This window comes from Telopea speciosissima, chromosome 9 (genome assembly GCF_018873765.1).
Source record: "Telopea speciosissima isolate NSW1024214 ecotype Mountain lineage chromosome 9, Tspe_v1, whole genome shotgun sequence".
NCBI classification, from domain to species: Eukaryota; Viridiplantae; Streptophyta; class Magnoliopsida; order Proteales; family Proteaceae; genus Telopea; species Telopea speciosissima.
The window spans coordinates 19,840,253-19,857,650 of NC_057924.1; the positions used below are offsets into that span (position 1 = coordinate 19,840,253).

Consider the following 17,398-nt stretch of genomic DNA (forward strand, 5'->3'; position numbering starts at 1 on the left):
AGTATGCGACCATCTATTGGTTTTAATTGTATCATGTCACCATGCATCAAAGGTAAAGGAGGAGGAGGATCCTCAAATTGTCTTAACTTAATCAAATGGCAAGAGGATCCATTGATAAATTAGATGCATTAAATGGATGGAATTTTGATTTTTATTATCTAAGCATACTAAATTTCTTTCATGTCAAGTGAAAAACATAATTATTTTAAAACCCAAAATAAAAAATCTCTTGAGATTTGATTTAAAAATTTTTTCTTTTAAATATTAATTAATCTTGAAAGGAATTAGCCACCAAATGTTCAGTAATCAATCCTAAAGGACCTGCGAATAAAATCCTCTGCGTATGAACAGCTAAAAAATAAATGCCAAAAAATTCATTATTTTGTTTTTAAAAATAACATGAGTGTCGACTTGGAAAAACAATGACAAAGTTCCTTAGTCAATAATCCTTTATTAATACACTTCCAAAGAAAGATATTGAATTTTGGGTGTAAACTAAGCTTCCAGAAAAACTTCCTTGGAAATTGACTTGGATATACATTAACATAAAAAAATTCTTTTGTGAAGATAGAAAACCACAATTTTTGTAGGCAAAACACCACTTGCAGAAATACGGCAAAAAATTGGTTCCTGAAGTCCAGATTGTGGAACTAATTTGAGTACTATGACTGACAATATTGTGAGGAAATAAAAACTCCAAGAAAGGTAGATTCCAGTTACAAAAATCTAAAAGCTTAGAGACAATGAAAAGATTGGTTAACCTAAACCTGTTCAGGTACTCTAAAATTTGGAAGAGAAGGAAACTCAGAATTAGACCAAATATGAACGACCTAGGAACTAGTTCCTATTCTCCAATACAACATTTGTTGGAAGGCCTTTTTTAAGGTCAATACACCTCTCCAAAAACCTGAATAATATCTGTTTTTAGAAGCCTTCAGAAAGTCAGTGTTTGGGAGATATTTAGCCTTTAAGATCTTCATCCATAGGAGAGATGGGTTATGTAGAATCCTCCAACATGGTTTGAAGAATAAGGCTATATTATGTACTAAGCCCCGTAACCCTAAACCATCAATGTTTTTAGGTCAACACACTTTATTCCAATGAATCGTATGAAGCTTTCTTTGATCCTTACTATTACCCCCCCATCAAAAATGACTTTGGATTGATTGGTTTTGGGAGTTTGAAAAGAGTCATCTGGTAAGTAAGAATGGATTAATTTCAAAATTGACTTGACCAAAATGATTCTCCTTGCTAGAATAAAGAGTTCATTTTCCATGATAACAACTTAGCTTTCATTCTAGAGATTAAGAAGGAAAAATTCCTACATTTAGATCTATCCATGAAAATCTTAGACCCTAGATAAAGGGATGCATGATTTATATTTCAAAAATCCAAAGGCGTGATGAGCAGTTTGTTTCCTCAAAAAGTTACAAAAGTAGGGGTTTAATGGTCAAATCATCATATTCTATTGCTCTAATGAAAATGAAGCAACTATCAACAAAGAAAAGGTGTGAGATTAGAGGGTCTGATCTTACCATTTTTATACCTTAAAAAGCCTCTTCTTGAGCTGTCCTTAGCATCCTTGAAAGGTGAAAGGCCTTCCATAATGCATAAGGACAAAAAAGGGAAAGTGGATCACCCTGTCTTAGTCCTCTAGAAGGAGCAAACTAGGTAATGCAATCCCATTTTGCTTCATGGAATATTTACAAGTGGACATGCACATTGAGACCAAGTCACACTATTGGTTATTAAACTTAAACGAATGAAACCTCATCAGTTCTATCCTAAGCTTTAGACATATCAATCTTTACCACAACACAACCTAACTTGCCCTTTTTATGATTCATGTAATGAGTAATCTCATGAGCCAATATTATATTATCTGAAAAATGTCTACCTCTAACAAAGGCTCTGGTACATGATAAATAAATCTATCCAGGAAAGGCTTAAGCCTATTACCCAAATTTTTGGAAATGATTCCATACAAACTATTCAAGGACTAATAAGACTAAACTGATCAATTTTTAATTCATTTTGTTGTTTTGAGATCAATGTAATGAAGGAATTATTAATCCTAGGGGGAAGATTACACTTACAGAAAAAATAAAAAACTTTTGAAAACATCAGGCAACGAGTCCGAACATTAGGAAATAAATTACCCAAACATTTGTCTAGAAGCATCAACATTACAAATAGGACTTAAATGTTTGAAACTTTTGACAACACAATCTACTTTATCTAGTTGTTTCTTATCTACTTCAAGGAGACCAAAGGAAGGATTTCGGATGGTGTGCAGTGGGTATCGGGATCAGGAAAAGATATTATCGACTTCGTACTATAGAGGGGTAGAACATTTATGATCCTAGATGAACATACTTTTCCTTTATTTATTTTTTGGGTAGCGAATTGGGAAAAGCACAGTTGTTTTTTATCCTTAAATGTTAGAAAAGGAAAAAAGGAATACTAGGCTGTTTAATTTTTTTTTGTTCTTCTTCATTTGACTCATAAAGGGGGCTTTGATCCTCTACAATAGACAGATCTTGTATCAAGGCATTTCCTGAACATGTGGATGGCTGACATGGCCAATCCAAACCTATGGATGTATAGCACGTGACCATATGGCTCCTCTTGGTCTACATTCTTTACCTTATGTAAATTTTTGGCTTTATGCAAATATTTGAAGGCTGTATTAAGTATCAAACTCCTATATTACAAAAATGGGAAGTCTCTGAGCAAATGGTGTATGTTATGCCATTTCTCTCTCTCTCAATCTTTCTCCTTTCTGCTCCCTATTGACGAACCGTGCATATGCTCAACTTCTTAGCTCCACAAACAGAGTCATGTCTAAACTCTCAAAGATATGATCAAATGTAGACATCCATAATGAAGAGCAAAACTGCAAAACAATGAAAACCCAGGATGCTTTGAGACAGTATGTTTTAAAGGAAATAATGACCTATTCTAACATTTGCTTGTCTATATACTCATGTTGCATTTTTTCTTCTTGATAAACCAACAACAGCTCTCTGTATAATTTATATTGTAACCAAGCCTGAAGCACGTTTTCGGCAAGGATTATTCCACTGCATCTTTTCTTGACCCACAAAGTTGCAGTTCCCTGTTAGGCCCAAATACCGGTCTGTCGTCATTTAAATCTTTTCCTGTCAAAGGTGATCTGAGCATGTGTACCAGACTTTTTAATGGTCAAATGGCTTTGCTCTCCTCCCCTTCAATGGAGTCAGTGAGCAATAGAATTGACCATCTGGTGCTGATAAAAGTGAGGAGCAGCCTCTATTAACCATGAAGGATCAATAGCAGTTACATTGCGCAAATACTGCCGATCAGTGGAGACAAGAGAATGGTAGATAATCCACTTCGGATTTACCCTGCAAAAAATATAACACTTGCATAAACTTATATTTGGATTCTAGGCTCAAGTCCAGCTGCATGAAAATTAAAGAAAGAAATGACAAGGAAAAGCAACAGAGAAAAAACAACATATCACTTGGAAGTTCAACTTCCTTGCATGCTATTCATAATACTATAATCGTATGTAGGTGTCAGGACACGAGGACAAACAGAAATAAGCCTGCTAGATCTGAAAATTTTTGATACTTTTGCCTATTTAAGGGACCTCATGGTTCTTGTGTGGCAATGGTTGAAATATCTGTTGAGACATTATATGTTAAAATGTGTTTTTGGTGATTCAAACTTGTGTTCAATTGTAAAAGCCCTAAAAGGCATTGTCCTATTTAATCTCTCAAGCTTCAAAGTGTGCAGAAATTCTGCCGGTGCAATGGGATGTTCTGTTATCAAGCCTCGCACTTGGAAGATCTTCAAGCTTGGTCAACAACATCAGTGGCATGAAGTGCCATAGCTACATGGGAAATCTCAAGACTCTTTTGTAAGCCCATCAAAGGCATGAAGTGCCCTGACACATCAGTAAGTCCATCATCGGCATGTCATGGCAACAAAGTTGAAAGACTCAAAGCCACTACAATAAGTCCACTCAAGGCATGAAGGTGAGAAGCTGAACGGTAAAGTCAAGCTTCCTTCAGTAAGACTATCAAGAGAATACATCGAAGCTTACTGGACACATGTCACGTCAGTGTACTGAAGATCGGATTTGTTCTTAAATTTGAAACTTATTGCATTTATCCTAAGTTGTATTGTGATTCTCCACTAGGGTTCCTAGACCCATTTGAACTGAGTCATTTAAGGCCCCAAATTACCTTAATTGGAAAACATTGGTTTGGGGATTCGGAAAATGGCCTTGGGAAAAACATTGCCCTTAAATGGTTAATTGGACTTGGTATATTTAACAAATCATTTAGAAAAGTCAAATGTCAAATTGCCAGGCTTTAGCAGCCTGAAAAATCGAGCCAATCAGTGTACCAGTCAACGGCCTGAAGTCGGTCGGTGTTTCACGAGAGCAGCCTTGTTTCACTTGGGCTCTCGCCTCTCGGTCAGGCTGTGAACCATGGTTGATGCCCGGTCGGACTACCAATGGACCAGTGACCAACCAGTTGCTGTAACTACCATTTCCAAGGGGGTTGATTGGCTATGGGGGTGGCCGATCGGCTTTTCTAAAAATAGAGCCATTAGACTCTCTTTGGCCACTCTTTTGGCCATTCTTCGACTCTTTAAATAAGGGTCATAGGAGAGTTTAAAGAGGACTTTTGCAGTTTGAATTGGAATATCTTCATTGAATATTAAAGCCCAAATTGTGAGAATCATACATTTATTCTTTCATTTGTATACTTGCCTAAGTTAGAGGTTTATTATGCTTCATTTGTATACTTGGCTTGTGAGCCAATTTCTTTGTATTCTTCATTGGAAGAGTGTTGTAAGGGTAGTTAATGGTGAGCCTTAGAAACCATTGGGTTTATTGTGAGTCCAGAAAAACAATTGTGAAAGGCTTGATCAATGTATTGAAAAATTGATTGGATAGTGAAAATTCCAAGGGTGAAATCTCTTGGTAGTGGATATAGGCAAGGTTGCCGAACCATTCTAAATTCATTGTCTCGCTCATCGTCTCTTTCCCTCCTCAACAATTTTTATTTCACACATTTCGACAACCTTTTGGGTTGCCAACAGTCTAACAATATCGGTATAAGAAAATTTTTTCAGCCACAAAAGTCCACCAGCAAGAAGATTCAGGGATCACTTGTCCAAGTTGTTGCAAACTACTACCCACTTAACTAAAGTCCTTACTGAAGATCACTCCAATCAGAAATGGGAAGATAATTCTGTTTTGTTCAAGTTTTTTTTTTTTTTTCTTCTGAACAGGCACATCTGTAGAACCTCACCAGAAGGGCACCTAGTTCTTCCAGGGTGAAGTGGCAATTCTGACTGTTGAATATCTAAGGAATGGTTGCAATTGGCCACATGTCAAATTTAACATTTGATTATATACCCTTCCCACGTATTGGCATGCACCCTCTCATAGTTTTGGATTTTAAAGCTTCATTTTGGTACATGGCCAACTCCATTCTGAGTGAAACTTGACAAGTGAATAGAGACTTGGGGTCTACATGTCCATAAAATTTCAGCCCCATCAACTTGCATGCTGCAGAACTAGGTGCCCATCTACAATAATCTTAGAAGAGTAGACTTGTATAAGAGTCAAGAATATTCTCTGGGAAGGGTAGATCTCAAATGAGATGGCTGATGAGTTAGGCAAACAAAGAGTCATGAGGCCAACAGTCTGTAGTGGGTCTTCATTTCCATTGAAGAGCTCTGTTGTCTTTGCTATTTTTTTTCTCCCTTTTTTCTAAAGACGTCATAGTGGTTGTCATTGTTTCAGGGCTTATACCACCTTATTCTTTCTCCTTGTTCAATAACTGGTTACACTGGAAGAGGAGGGAAAAAGGGAAAATTATGGAGTACCTTTCAAGTTTTCAAGTATTATTACAGTTGTCATGGTGCCAAGGTGATGACCAGGTGCCTAGGAAATAAGTCCGATGTCTTTAGGACTTCGTAGAATAGAGGGGAAAGGCAGCAAGACAGCGACCTTTTCTCCTTCCTCTAGATGCTGGATGATAGAGAGGTAATGAGACCAGGTATTCCCTTTTCCTATTTCTTCTTCTTCCCTGCTGTCTCCCCATCCTCCTTTGTGTTTTTTCTTCTCCTCCTCGTCCTCCTATTTCTTTTTCTTTTTAATTTTTGTGGGTCATTGGGTATTGAAGTCCCGGACACTAGGTGATAACACACCTTGGCCCCAAGAGTGCATTCACTCCTAGATGATGCTTTGGGCAACTATGGTACACAGAGAAGAAAATTTTGCATATAAAAGATTTGAAACAAGTATATAAAACAGTGTTTTTTTTTTTAGATTCTGACACCATACCATTCAAGAATCTTCATTAAAATATAAGTTGCTGGTAGAATTTTTTATTTTTTGGAAGAGTGATTAATTAATCCAAACAACAATGGCAAGAGTAGCAGCTGATACTTAGCACAAACTATCATAGCATGTAACAACACATCCACTTGAATTTAAGTCACAAAGCATGGACCAAGATAGCTTTTTTCGAAAGTTCTATAACAATCAAGTATGGCAGCAGAAAATTACTCCATACTGACCTGAACAGCACAGACGATGGATGGATATAAACTTCTTGAGAAGTCCTGATAGTCTTGTACATCCCACTCTGACTGAATGTCTTGAGATGAAAAAGAAAATAGAACCATCAGAAAATAGCCAACACAAGATTTTGTTTCAAAGGAACAACAGTGATCAAATGCTAATGAAGGGCATATAATCATAAAGATAATGCTAAAAAGACTAAAATAGAAATTATCCATCCATCAGATGAATGTTTATATGCAGAAATATATGCTTCGTAGGCAAGGTTCCAAATTACAAAAATAAATCCATCAGATGAAGGTATGTTATGCGCACTTGCGCAGCAATACATTCTTCGTAGGCAAGGTTCCCTCATGACCGAAAGAATCACCCCTGGACTTCCATGAAGAAGCAACAATCAGTAAACAGAAGATATCCATCCTCAGCACATCCTCACACAACCAATTCTCAACTTCCACCTCCTTTTTAAACAAATTATCCATAATCAACACCTTATCCAACACAACCTACAAACAGTTCAACAGTATGCAACATCTTTAAAAAAGCCTAAATCAAAAGCTTCCCATTTCCACCATCCATCCACACCTTTACATTCTTTCCCCACACCTTCTTCAGTCACTACAGCTTCCAAAACGCTCATCAGCTTCACCACCTGCTCAACTTCCAATCATTTAGGTTCCTCCTAAGTCCTAAAAGTAGAATAATGTAGATCGAAGGAGGTGGAAGAGAAGAAAGGTTCAGCAGCTAGCCAGCCCCATCAAGCTCATCAACTAGCCACCTTACAGCCAGCATGGGCCCTGGTCTTTGTGGTCTTCATGGACGAGACTTAGGCCCAATACTACATGTTAAACAGTCCACGCGTGGGGGATTATTATAGGATCTTATTTTCTTATTTATTTCCATATTAATTACTACATGTAAGTAGTAGGTTGTTACAACATATTAGTCTCTATTTTTGTTAGATTATAATCAATTGTAATTAGGTATGACTCTCTTGTAAATTCCACCAACAACTTAAGGTAATTTCCATTTCTTGGTTTCTATTTGATTTGTATCTATAAGTTAAGATCTTAGATTAAGATTAGCTTCCATTTTAATATTGTACTACTGTGTAAGGGGATTCCTTCTCTACACAAGAGGGGAACCCTAGTTGCTGTTATCAATAAAGAGGGGGCTTTCATACTAGACTTCATACTACACCCCACAATTTTGAGATTGAAGAATGAGATTGGCTATCATTGCCTTTTGGTGTGAGAGACAATGGTGGGGGTGAGAGACCCTACCGGTTGGTGAGAGGCCTTGGTCATATCCCTTCTTCCTCTTCTTCTTCCATTTTTTCTGGATCTGAAATCTTCAAACCTGTGAGGCCTGTTGCTGAGGTGTTTTCAAACCTTTGTTTTGTTGCTAATTAGAAGGCCATTGGTGGTAATAACTGCTGGGCACATGTAGTTCTTGCATCTGATTATTCCTGCTGATCAATAGAGGGCTTGCGGTACTTTGTTTTGGGAGTTTTCTGGATTGCTACTTCAAGGACAGGTACATCATCTAGCCATTGGAATGGGCTGAGGTTTTGAAGGTTTAAACGACTATTCCTATGCTACCATCGACCTTAGTTGTAACCTTATCGGATCAGTGGTTAGGGAGATACAGGTAATTGCTAAATTCTGCCCTTAGTTACTATGTGAAACTATTGATTCATGGTGAAGCATTGTTGTCCCGATCTACAAAAATAAAGGTGATATCCAAAGCTGCAATAACTATAGAAGCATAAAGCTTATGAGTCACACTATGAAGCATTGTTAGAAGCTTATTGAAGCCCGTTTGAGAAGAGAGACTCATATATCGGAGAACCAATTTGGCTTTATGCCGGGTAGATCCATGACAAAGCTATCTACTTATTGAGGAGGCTCATCCAGGATATTCTAGTGAAGAGAGGGGTATCAAGTGTGAGATCTATGGGAGGTCAGGGCAAATCATGATTCGGTTACATCAGGGATCAGCCTTAAGCCCTTATCTTTTTACGCTCATCATAGACGACCTAACCAAGAGCATTCAAGACGAGGTCCCATGGTGTATGCCCTTCGCCGATGATATCGTTCTGGTGGTTGAGACAAAAGTAGGGATTAACGCTAAGTTAGAACTTTGGAGATCAACCTTAGAAACAAGAGGCTTAAGATTAATAGAACGAAGACGGAGGTTATGACGTGTAATTTTAGTCAGACTATGATAGACACTGACATGGTGTGAACTGAGGAAAGAGAGATTCCACAAAGTGACTGTTTTAGATATTTGGGGTCAATCATAAATAAGGAAGGTAACATAAAGGACGATGTTTCACAGAGAATTAAAGTGGGATGGTTGAAGTGGGGAGGTGCGTGCACAGTGTTGTGTGATCGTCGTATTCCTTTAAAGCTTAAAGGAAAGTTCAATGGGACTGTTGTTTGACCGGCTATGATGTATGGGGCAGAATGTTGGGCAATTAAGAAGTGTCACATTGAGAAGCTAAGTATAGCACAGATGAGGATGTTAAGATGAATGTGAAGAAAAACTAGGACGGATAAAATAAGACGAGCGGATTAAAGCTAACTTAGGAGTTGCCCCGATCAATGACAAGCTCCGAGAGAGTCATTTGAGGTGGTATGGTCATTGATACAGGGATTTCGGCTGTCCCTAACAGCCCCAGCCCAAGGCACTTTAAGAGGTACCATCTTAGGCCCAGGCCCAGGACCAAGCCCAAGCCCAAGCCCTACCTGCCCCTTGGCTGACCCTGTAGTTCAGCCCCAGCCAAGCCCAGACCCTGCGGATGGCCTGGCCAGGCTTCCCTAAGCCTGCTGTCAAGTGGTTCAAGTGGTTCTTTTTTGGTTAATTATTAGCCTTGCTTGGAAGGCATTAGAAAAGTATTAATTATTTTTAGTTTTTAGCAATAGGTCTTTTGTATTCCTAGGAAGCATTTATGTAACTTTTCATTTCATGTTCCTAGGCTATAGTTATTAGGAGTTATTAGTCTTTTAATATTCCTAGATTCATGTGTTATGTCTTTAATGTTTTATTTGTTTTAGTTTCTAGGTGTTGGAAGTCCAAAAGTCAATAAATGTAATTGCATGTAACCAAGAGGCATTCAACCTCCATCATATGGCTATATAATACAAACCATGGGCTCTCTAGAGCACACCAGAATTTTAACAAAAGAAATCTTCTCTTGAAGGACTACATCCTGTGGACTCAGGTGGGCAGTGGATTCAGCGCTTATATCCAAGGTGGATCTCCTTGGTGGTGGCCTTGGTGGATCTCTAGTTGCCACATATCTATCTTCATTTACCTTCATCAAGCTCATCACATCAACCACTTCATCTTCAACCTCCAACATCAACAAAGGTACTCCAATTGATGCAAAGACTAATTGTCAAGCAACAAGGATCCCACTCTTGGCTGGGGCTGAACCGCAGGGTCAGCCAGGGGGCTAGTAGGGCTTGGGCTTGGGCCTGAGATGGTACCTCTTGGAGTACCTTGGGCTGGGGCTGGTAGGGACAGCTGAAATCCCTGCATCAGTCATGTTCAACGGAGGCCTAGGGACACCCCAATAAGGAGTGATATGATCCCGATTGAAGGGGTTAAAAGAGCTAGGGGCAGGCCTAAAATGACCATATGAAAATTTGCATGGAAGGACTTGCATAGCCTACGTTTTGTACCAAGACCGACCTCGGATAGAGCCTATTGGAGGGCTAGGATCCATGTAGAAGACCCCATTTAGTTGAGATTCTCTTGACGTACTGGGCTGTGACTTGTTTCTCTTACTTACATCTTCCATTTTTCTTTTATTTTGCATCTTTCATTTGTCATTTTCCATTTTTGCATTTCTCATCTCATTCCCCATCTAATGTAGAAGGGGTTCAAGTAAGAACCACTCTACAGTAAGATCGATAAACCCACAAATCCAACATAGAAACAGAAACAGAAATTAGAAGGATAGGGTTCTAGCCAAACCAGCCAACTAATTGACACTTCCTTTGGATCGAAGGTAGAGAATACTAGGGAGAGGCTATCTTCAAAATTTGATTCACTTCTGATGGCTCGATGTGAAGTTATCAAGGAACCACCAAATAGAAGGTTAAGGAAAAACCTTCCAAATCAAGCTGTGTTGGTCTCCAGCAGCAATGGCAGCAACTTAGAATAACTTGGAGCAGCAGTAACAGAACTCGGATGGCTTTCTGTGCAGTGGAGAAGCTTCACAGCAAACCAGGCTCGATGGAGAAAAAGAAGAATGGAGAAAATAAGAAATAGAAGGTTGGGGGGATAGATGGATTTAGCTCTCCCAGCAAGGCTCCTTCAGCCCTTAGGTGGTGGGGGACAGAAATCGAGAAGAGGATTGAAGGAGATAGAAGAAGAAACCAGAGGGGGAGGGGAGAAATCACATAGAAGAAAGGGGAAGAAGGAGACGCAGCAGGAGAAGGGAGCGTCCAAGAAGGGGGGGGGGGGGGGGGTTTGCACACATGCACAAACTTTCTTTTCAATACATTCTTGCATGACAAATACCGTGGATTACAGCCCTATTTAAAGAAAATAAAATCCTAACTATATGGAAACTTACTAAGAAACCGGAAACACAATCTTATCTCCCTACCCAAAATAAAAGATATTATCATGCTAAATAAAATAAATTCCTAAAATATTACTAAATCAAAAGACCCAAATCTGACCCGGTTCATCTTGGTCTGGGTTCACAAACAGGTTCGGGTCAATCCATTGAAATTGTCCTCCATCAACTCTCCCGATGTTGAGAAAAACTCGACCACGAGTTTTAAAAAAGGAGAGGATCAATACCACTCGGTCGGCGTCCACGAACAACGGCTTTGATGGAGCGATGACCCAGGGCATGTCACGAACATCAACAATCAGTATAGGGAGAAAAGGATCGGTTGCTACAATCTGCTGAAGATCATCCATCAACTTTATTTCGTCGATTGGAATCTCGCCGTGGAGGTTCAAACTATCATTTAGACCGTTGATCTGTTCTTCAGGTTTGACCTCGATCTGACCGTTGAGTTTATTCTCGATCACTGGGTCATCCTTGTGCTCTTCGACAACCTGTAGGGGAATTGGTTCTTCATGCAACTACGGTGTGGTTATCTTTGGCTTTAATCCTCTCAAAATATGACCCTTGGTCAAATGTAATGGCCTTAGAATACAAGCGTTGTTGAGAAGCTCAACGTTGCCACAACGCTCATTCACCCAATCAGGGCCCACTTTGTTGATGCGCCTTGAGGATGGAAATATCCGACACCAAGCCCCATCATAATATGCGGTATGAGCAAATTCGACGAAGTATTGATCAACAAGCTCATCATTACATATCTCGCCGGTCTTCGACAACATCTCTACTACGGGTTGCGAGACGAAATTGCTACTTTGCTCGTTATCGACAAGGAATACGACACCTTTTCCATTGGGCAATCCCAATCGAGTTTGGAAAATATGGGTTTCCATAGCCAAGGTAAAATTAGAAGGACAAGAAAATTTTAAAAGGAATAAGGTGGGGGCAGGGGTACTATGGGAAGGAAAACAAAAAATAAAAAGGATTGAAGGGAAGGGAGACATGAAGAGGCCGAGGGTTAAATATGGAAACAAATTAGAATATGGATAGAAGGGATAAGTGGGAAAGGGAAGGGCAGTGCTGGAAAACACAAAGTAAACTTAAAAGTAAAGTATAGGGGTAATATGGGAAGAATGGGAATTCCAAAAAAGAACTTATCGTGGAAGAGGGGCAGACTACTTTGACTAGGAGTCTCTGCGTCTGGAAAGCCTGAAACTGGAGTCTACCGAACCAGAGAGGAGACGGTGAGAGAAAGTGTTTGGCCAAGGATGCGAGGGGGTCGACCAAGGATGGGATGACTTGCGGCTGGGAGCTTCAAACCAGGTATGTAAATTTCTTCCTTCTGCTACCTCGTTTCTCTATTTCTCTTCTTCTTAGTTCGGTTTTTTTTTTTTATTTTTTTCTGGTTTCTGGCGGAACCAAGAAGGGGTGATGGGTTTCTGTGGAAACGAAGGGAAATTTGGGGTGGCCAAAGGGAAGGAGGGGCTTGCGGTAGAGGGTTTTTTTTTTTATATTTTGGGTTCATTGTTGCTGTGGGAAGAAGGGATGAGATGGGGTTTGGAGTTTCTGCGGAAGGAGATGGGGTTGGAGTTTTCAACAGAATCCTTTTTTCACTGTATCGCTGGTTTGGGTTTTGCAAGAAACAAAGGGGAAGGTGGGAGTTGGTGCTGAATGCGAAGAGGGCAGCAATGACATGGGGCGGGGAGATGGAGAGCTAGTCGTAGAGCCAGGTTTGGCTCTGATACCAAATTGGTGGGGGACAAAAATCGAGAAGGGGATTGAAGGAGGTAAAAGAAGAAACCAGAGGGGGACGGGAGAAATCACACAGAAGAAAAGGGAAGGAGACGCAGCAGGAGAAGGGAGCGTCCAAGAAGGGGGGGTTTGCACACACGCACAAACTTTCTGTTCAATTCATTCTTGCATGACAAATACTGTGGATTACAGCCCTATTTAAAGAAAATAAAATCCTAACTATATGGAAACTTACTAACCAATAAACCAAAAACACAATCTTATCTCCCTACCCAAAATAAAAGATATTTTGCTAAATTAAATAAATTCCTAAAATATAACTAAATCTAAAAGAACCAAATCTGACCCGGTTCATCTTGGTCTGGGTTCACAAACGGGTTCACAAACGGGTTCCGGTCAATCCATTGAAATTGTCCTGCATCATTAGGTTTCGGCTCTCCCAGCCAAGCCCTCTACCCTTCAAGCTTCACAATAAAACTTGAGAATAACCATGCTTACAGCAGGAAAATAACTTTTATTCAACTTGATAAATCGTGGGGAGGCTTCTACAGCCTTTACATAATATGTAGAGGGCTATGCTTGCACCTCAAGTTACAAGAAAAAATAGAAACTACTAAACTGAAAATTAGAAACTAAACTTGAAAATAGAAACTAAGAAAATTGTAACTAGGATTGACTCAAAAATAGGAACTAGATATAATCTTCAAGTCTTCAAAAGAATCTCCTAAATCTTCTTAAGTCTTCAAATCTCCTTGTGGGACCCATTTGGATGACTTAATTGTTGCAGCCGAAATCTCCAGCCTGTGGTCCCCATCAGTCCAACTTATTAGCTTTAGAAGAATGACAAAATTGCCCTTCACTGATGGACTTGAATAACTAATACTTAAAAGACTAATCTGCCCCCCACAATTTTCAAGAAATATTCTCACCAAGCCAAAAATAAGGGGCTACACTGTTCACATGAACAGTAATGTGTACAATGTTTTGGCCTCTTCTTCTTCAGTTTTTGATCTACATCACCATCTCTTCATCCCCCCCTTCTTTGTTTTGTTTGGATCCATGTAGCCAATCCCATTAAGTTGGGATAAGGCTGTGTTTGTTGTGTTGTATTGATTCATGGAATCTGTCCATCAAATGAGGGTGATTTTATATATCATGTTCTAGTTAAGTTGTGTTATTGCAACCTGTTGGTTCTGGGTTCAAAACTTGGAAACAGCCTATCCTGAGAAGCAGGGGGTAAGGCTGAGTACATTTATCCCTCCTAGACCCTACAGTAGCGGAAGCATTGTGCACTGGGACACTTTTTTTTTTCCTAGTTATTGAGTGGATGATATGTTGTTAATTTGGAGTTGAGTTACTGTGTTGATGTGAAGTTACAATTAGGGGCATATCAGACTTGTCGTTTGAATATATGTGAAAACCACTACAAATTTGAACTTTGGAACTTATGTGATTTCAGGTTCTAGTTCTGTATCCATGGTTGCGTCGATGCTGTGGGCTGCATCAGTATAGGATGCGGATCAACTTCTCAACACACCTATGGAGGATTCCAGAGAGTCTTCCCAATTTGCTATTCTGGGGTCTGAGGACCCTACTGGTACCTTGCACCAGAGCTACTTGTGTCGGATCTGCTGGCTTGATCACATGCAGAACCTTTCTATTTCCTAATCCTACTGTAAGTATTAATCTATCCTATTGTATATTGTATAATATTGATCGATTAGAGAATATAGGGGCAGAATACTAATTTTTCCTTGTGGGATCCACATCCCCAGTGGGGAATCCAGTTCCCAGTAGTTACCCAAGTTGGATTTCAAGTTGGATTTCCCCCTAATGTCACATGACATAATTTTATACTTAAAAGAAACTAATTAAGTAAATAATCCTAATTAGAATCAATTTAAGAAATTAATTTAGAAAACAGATTTTAGTTAATTAAACAAACAAGCCTTAATTAACTACTTATATAACCAAAGTCATTTGTACTATTCACTATTCCTTAAACATTAGAATCGATCCAGCCTTAAGAACTTGGGAGAAAACTGTAGAAGGAGAAAAGAGAAGAAGAAGAAGGGAAAAGAGAGGGCTATACTTGGGGCTTTGATCTAGCACTTGAAATTGAAGCTTTGGGACTTCCATTGGAGACCTTGCTGCATAAATCAAGGCCACCTTCACCCTATTTCTCACTGCTGTTCTCAGGTAAGCCATAATTCTGCTGTTCCCATCTTTATCTTCTCCATTCTTCAGCCCTAATTGACTCTTAAACCCAATTCAGCCATTAAAGCTTGGAATTAATGGGTTAAATTGATCAAATCCCATATTTTAACCCTAAATTGAATCAAATTTTGGTTCAGATGTGGCTGTGACCTAAGAATTTCATCTTAAGAACCCAATTCACATCTGAATTGTCCAAATTACAAACCCTAGGTTGCTAATTAGGGTTAATTAGCTAAAACCCCAAATTGATTATGAATTTTTAGAATTAAATTGTTTATTGGTATTGACCCACCTTAGAATAGGTCCAGAAAGTGAAATTGGGACCTTGCATGTCAAGATCCATGAACCATAGACAAAAGCCCCAATTCTAACTTTTGGACCAAATGGATTTGCAGGCCTGCAACCGGTCGACCGTAGGGCCTGGACTCTGAATCCGGTTCAGTATTTTTACCCCATTTTATACCCTAATGCTTGGGTTATGACCTAGGACTCTTCCTAAGTCTAATTTATGATGTTTTGTGTTATTTAGGGCTGTATAAATCTGTTCTTGTGTGGTTTGTCTGGATCATTGGAGTTTTACTGGCTTAGACTAGTCTATCGTATCAGGTAAGGGAATTTTGACTTAATTTTGTGTGTTTATTGACTTAATTGTATCTTTGTTGAGTATGCCATGTCATGCATCATGAATATAACTCAGATTCATGTAGTTTTATAGCTTTTGATTCTTCGCATTAGTTGCACGTGAATTAAGATGCATTGGCATGTTGCATTGCATTGATATTTTGTTTGGAACTGTATAAATGATGATGATGCACTGGTTAACTTGCAATTGCTCTATTTGATACATATGCCATCATGTTAGACTGCATACGGTTAGGATTTACATTGCCCAGTACTACGTCCTTTACCAACAGGGGAGAGGTGTTGGATAACCCGTGGTAGGTCCGAAGGGATGATTCCGGAATGCCATTCACTGTCCCATTACCGAAGAACACTCAGGTGTGGGAACAAACAGTAGGGTTAGTCACTGGGGGTTCGTTAGCGTCAGATGTATGATGCCTGAGCTGCCGGGTCTCCACCATAGTAGAATGGTTTCGCTAGGGTGACCGTCCGGGACCCAGGCTAGCATTCTATTACAGTAGTACTTATACCTCATGTGACCTAGTATCCATGTTAGGAGCATGTTGTTTTAGGTCATTCATCATGGATTATCTGTATGTGCTTGCATGTTTCTCCTTACTGGGCTCAGTAGAGCTTACCCCTGTGTACACCTTATTTTTCAACTGATAGTGTTTCTGTGGGAGTCTCTTCTGCTCAGGACACCCCTTCAGCTTTCAAAGTTGATACTCCTCTTGTGGTGGAGCACGATGCTTCGTGCTCGTGTGATGACTGCGCGTTCTCTTGAGCTGCCTGACAGACCAAGCTTCTTCCTTATTTTTGTTATACACTTTTGTATATAGACTTGTGTAGATATGTCTTTTGGTTATAAACTACTATATGGAACAATCTTGTAACTCAGTTTCTCTTTTATATACATATTAGCTTTATTACTAGTTTCCTTTATTACTAGTAGCCTTATCTTATATTTAAATTGCTTCCGCTGCATTTAAATTCTGTATTATGATAATGATTGTAAATAGGGTACTGCATTTGCAATCCTGGTGGGTTGGTTGGATGTCAGAGACATCCAGTCACACTTGGCCCTTATAGACCGAGCCAGGGTGTGACAATATATCAACAGTTTACTTTGCTGGTTGTGTCCATAGTACTAAAACTCGCGAAATTTTGGTCGAGATATCGAATATTTCGAGTATCTCGACCTGTCCGAAACGAAACGCAAGTCCGAAATGAAAAAATGCAATATTTCGAATATTTCGGAAATTTCGGTCATCTTGTTTCGGAAATTTCGGAAATCTCGGTAATTTCGGTCATCTCGTTTCGAAAATTTCGGAAATCTCAGACATTTTTGGCATTTTACACCCACAGAAAAATACCACATTTCGACCGAGATTTCGACGAAATTTCGGTATCTCGGAAATTTCGGTCAGACCTAAACACCGAAACGAAACGAGATTTAGTACCATGGTTGTGTCCATGTGCGATTCTGCCTGTGGGAGGATTCTAAAACCTGCTAAGATGTTAGCTTGAATCCACAATAGAAGCCCCACACCTGACTCCCCTCCAATTCTCCATATGATCATCCACCACTGCACCTGATTCCAAACAATCGGGAGCAAATCAGGCAACAT

The 17,398-nt window shown here is 39.4% G+C and overlaps 1 protein-coding gene across 3 annotated transcripts in view; it reads right to left on the bottom strand.

The window, feature by feature from the left end:
* Nucleotides 1–2,901: 2,901 nt before the first annotated feature.
* Nucleotides 2,902–17,398, bottom strand: part of LOC122640969 (probable pre-mRNA-splicing factor ATP-dependent RNA helicase DEAH9) — an 85,351-nt gene continuing 70,854 nt past the window's right edge. The window contains exons 17-19 of one of the 3 annotated variants that reach the window (XM_043834268.1): nucleotides 6,586–6,665; nucleotides 3,204–3,386; nucleotides 2,902–3,161 (exon numbers count right to left, since the gene is read on the bottom strand). In XM_043834268.1, coding sequence (XP_043690203.1) covers nucleotides 3,239–3,386; nucleotides 6,586–6,665 — 228 coding nt within the window. In that variant the 3' untranslated portion in view covers nucleotides 2,902–3,161; nucleotides 3,204–3,238. Of the gene's footprint in view, nucleotides 3,173–3,203; nucleotides 3,387–6,585; nucleotides 6,666–17,398 lie in introns of those variants that run through there. The other 2 variants (XM_043834269.1, XM_043834270.1) reach the window with 2 other exon arrangements.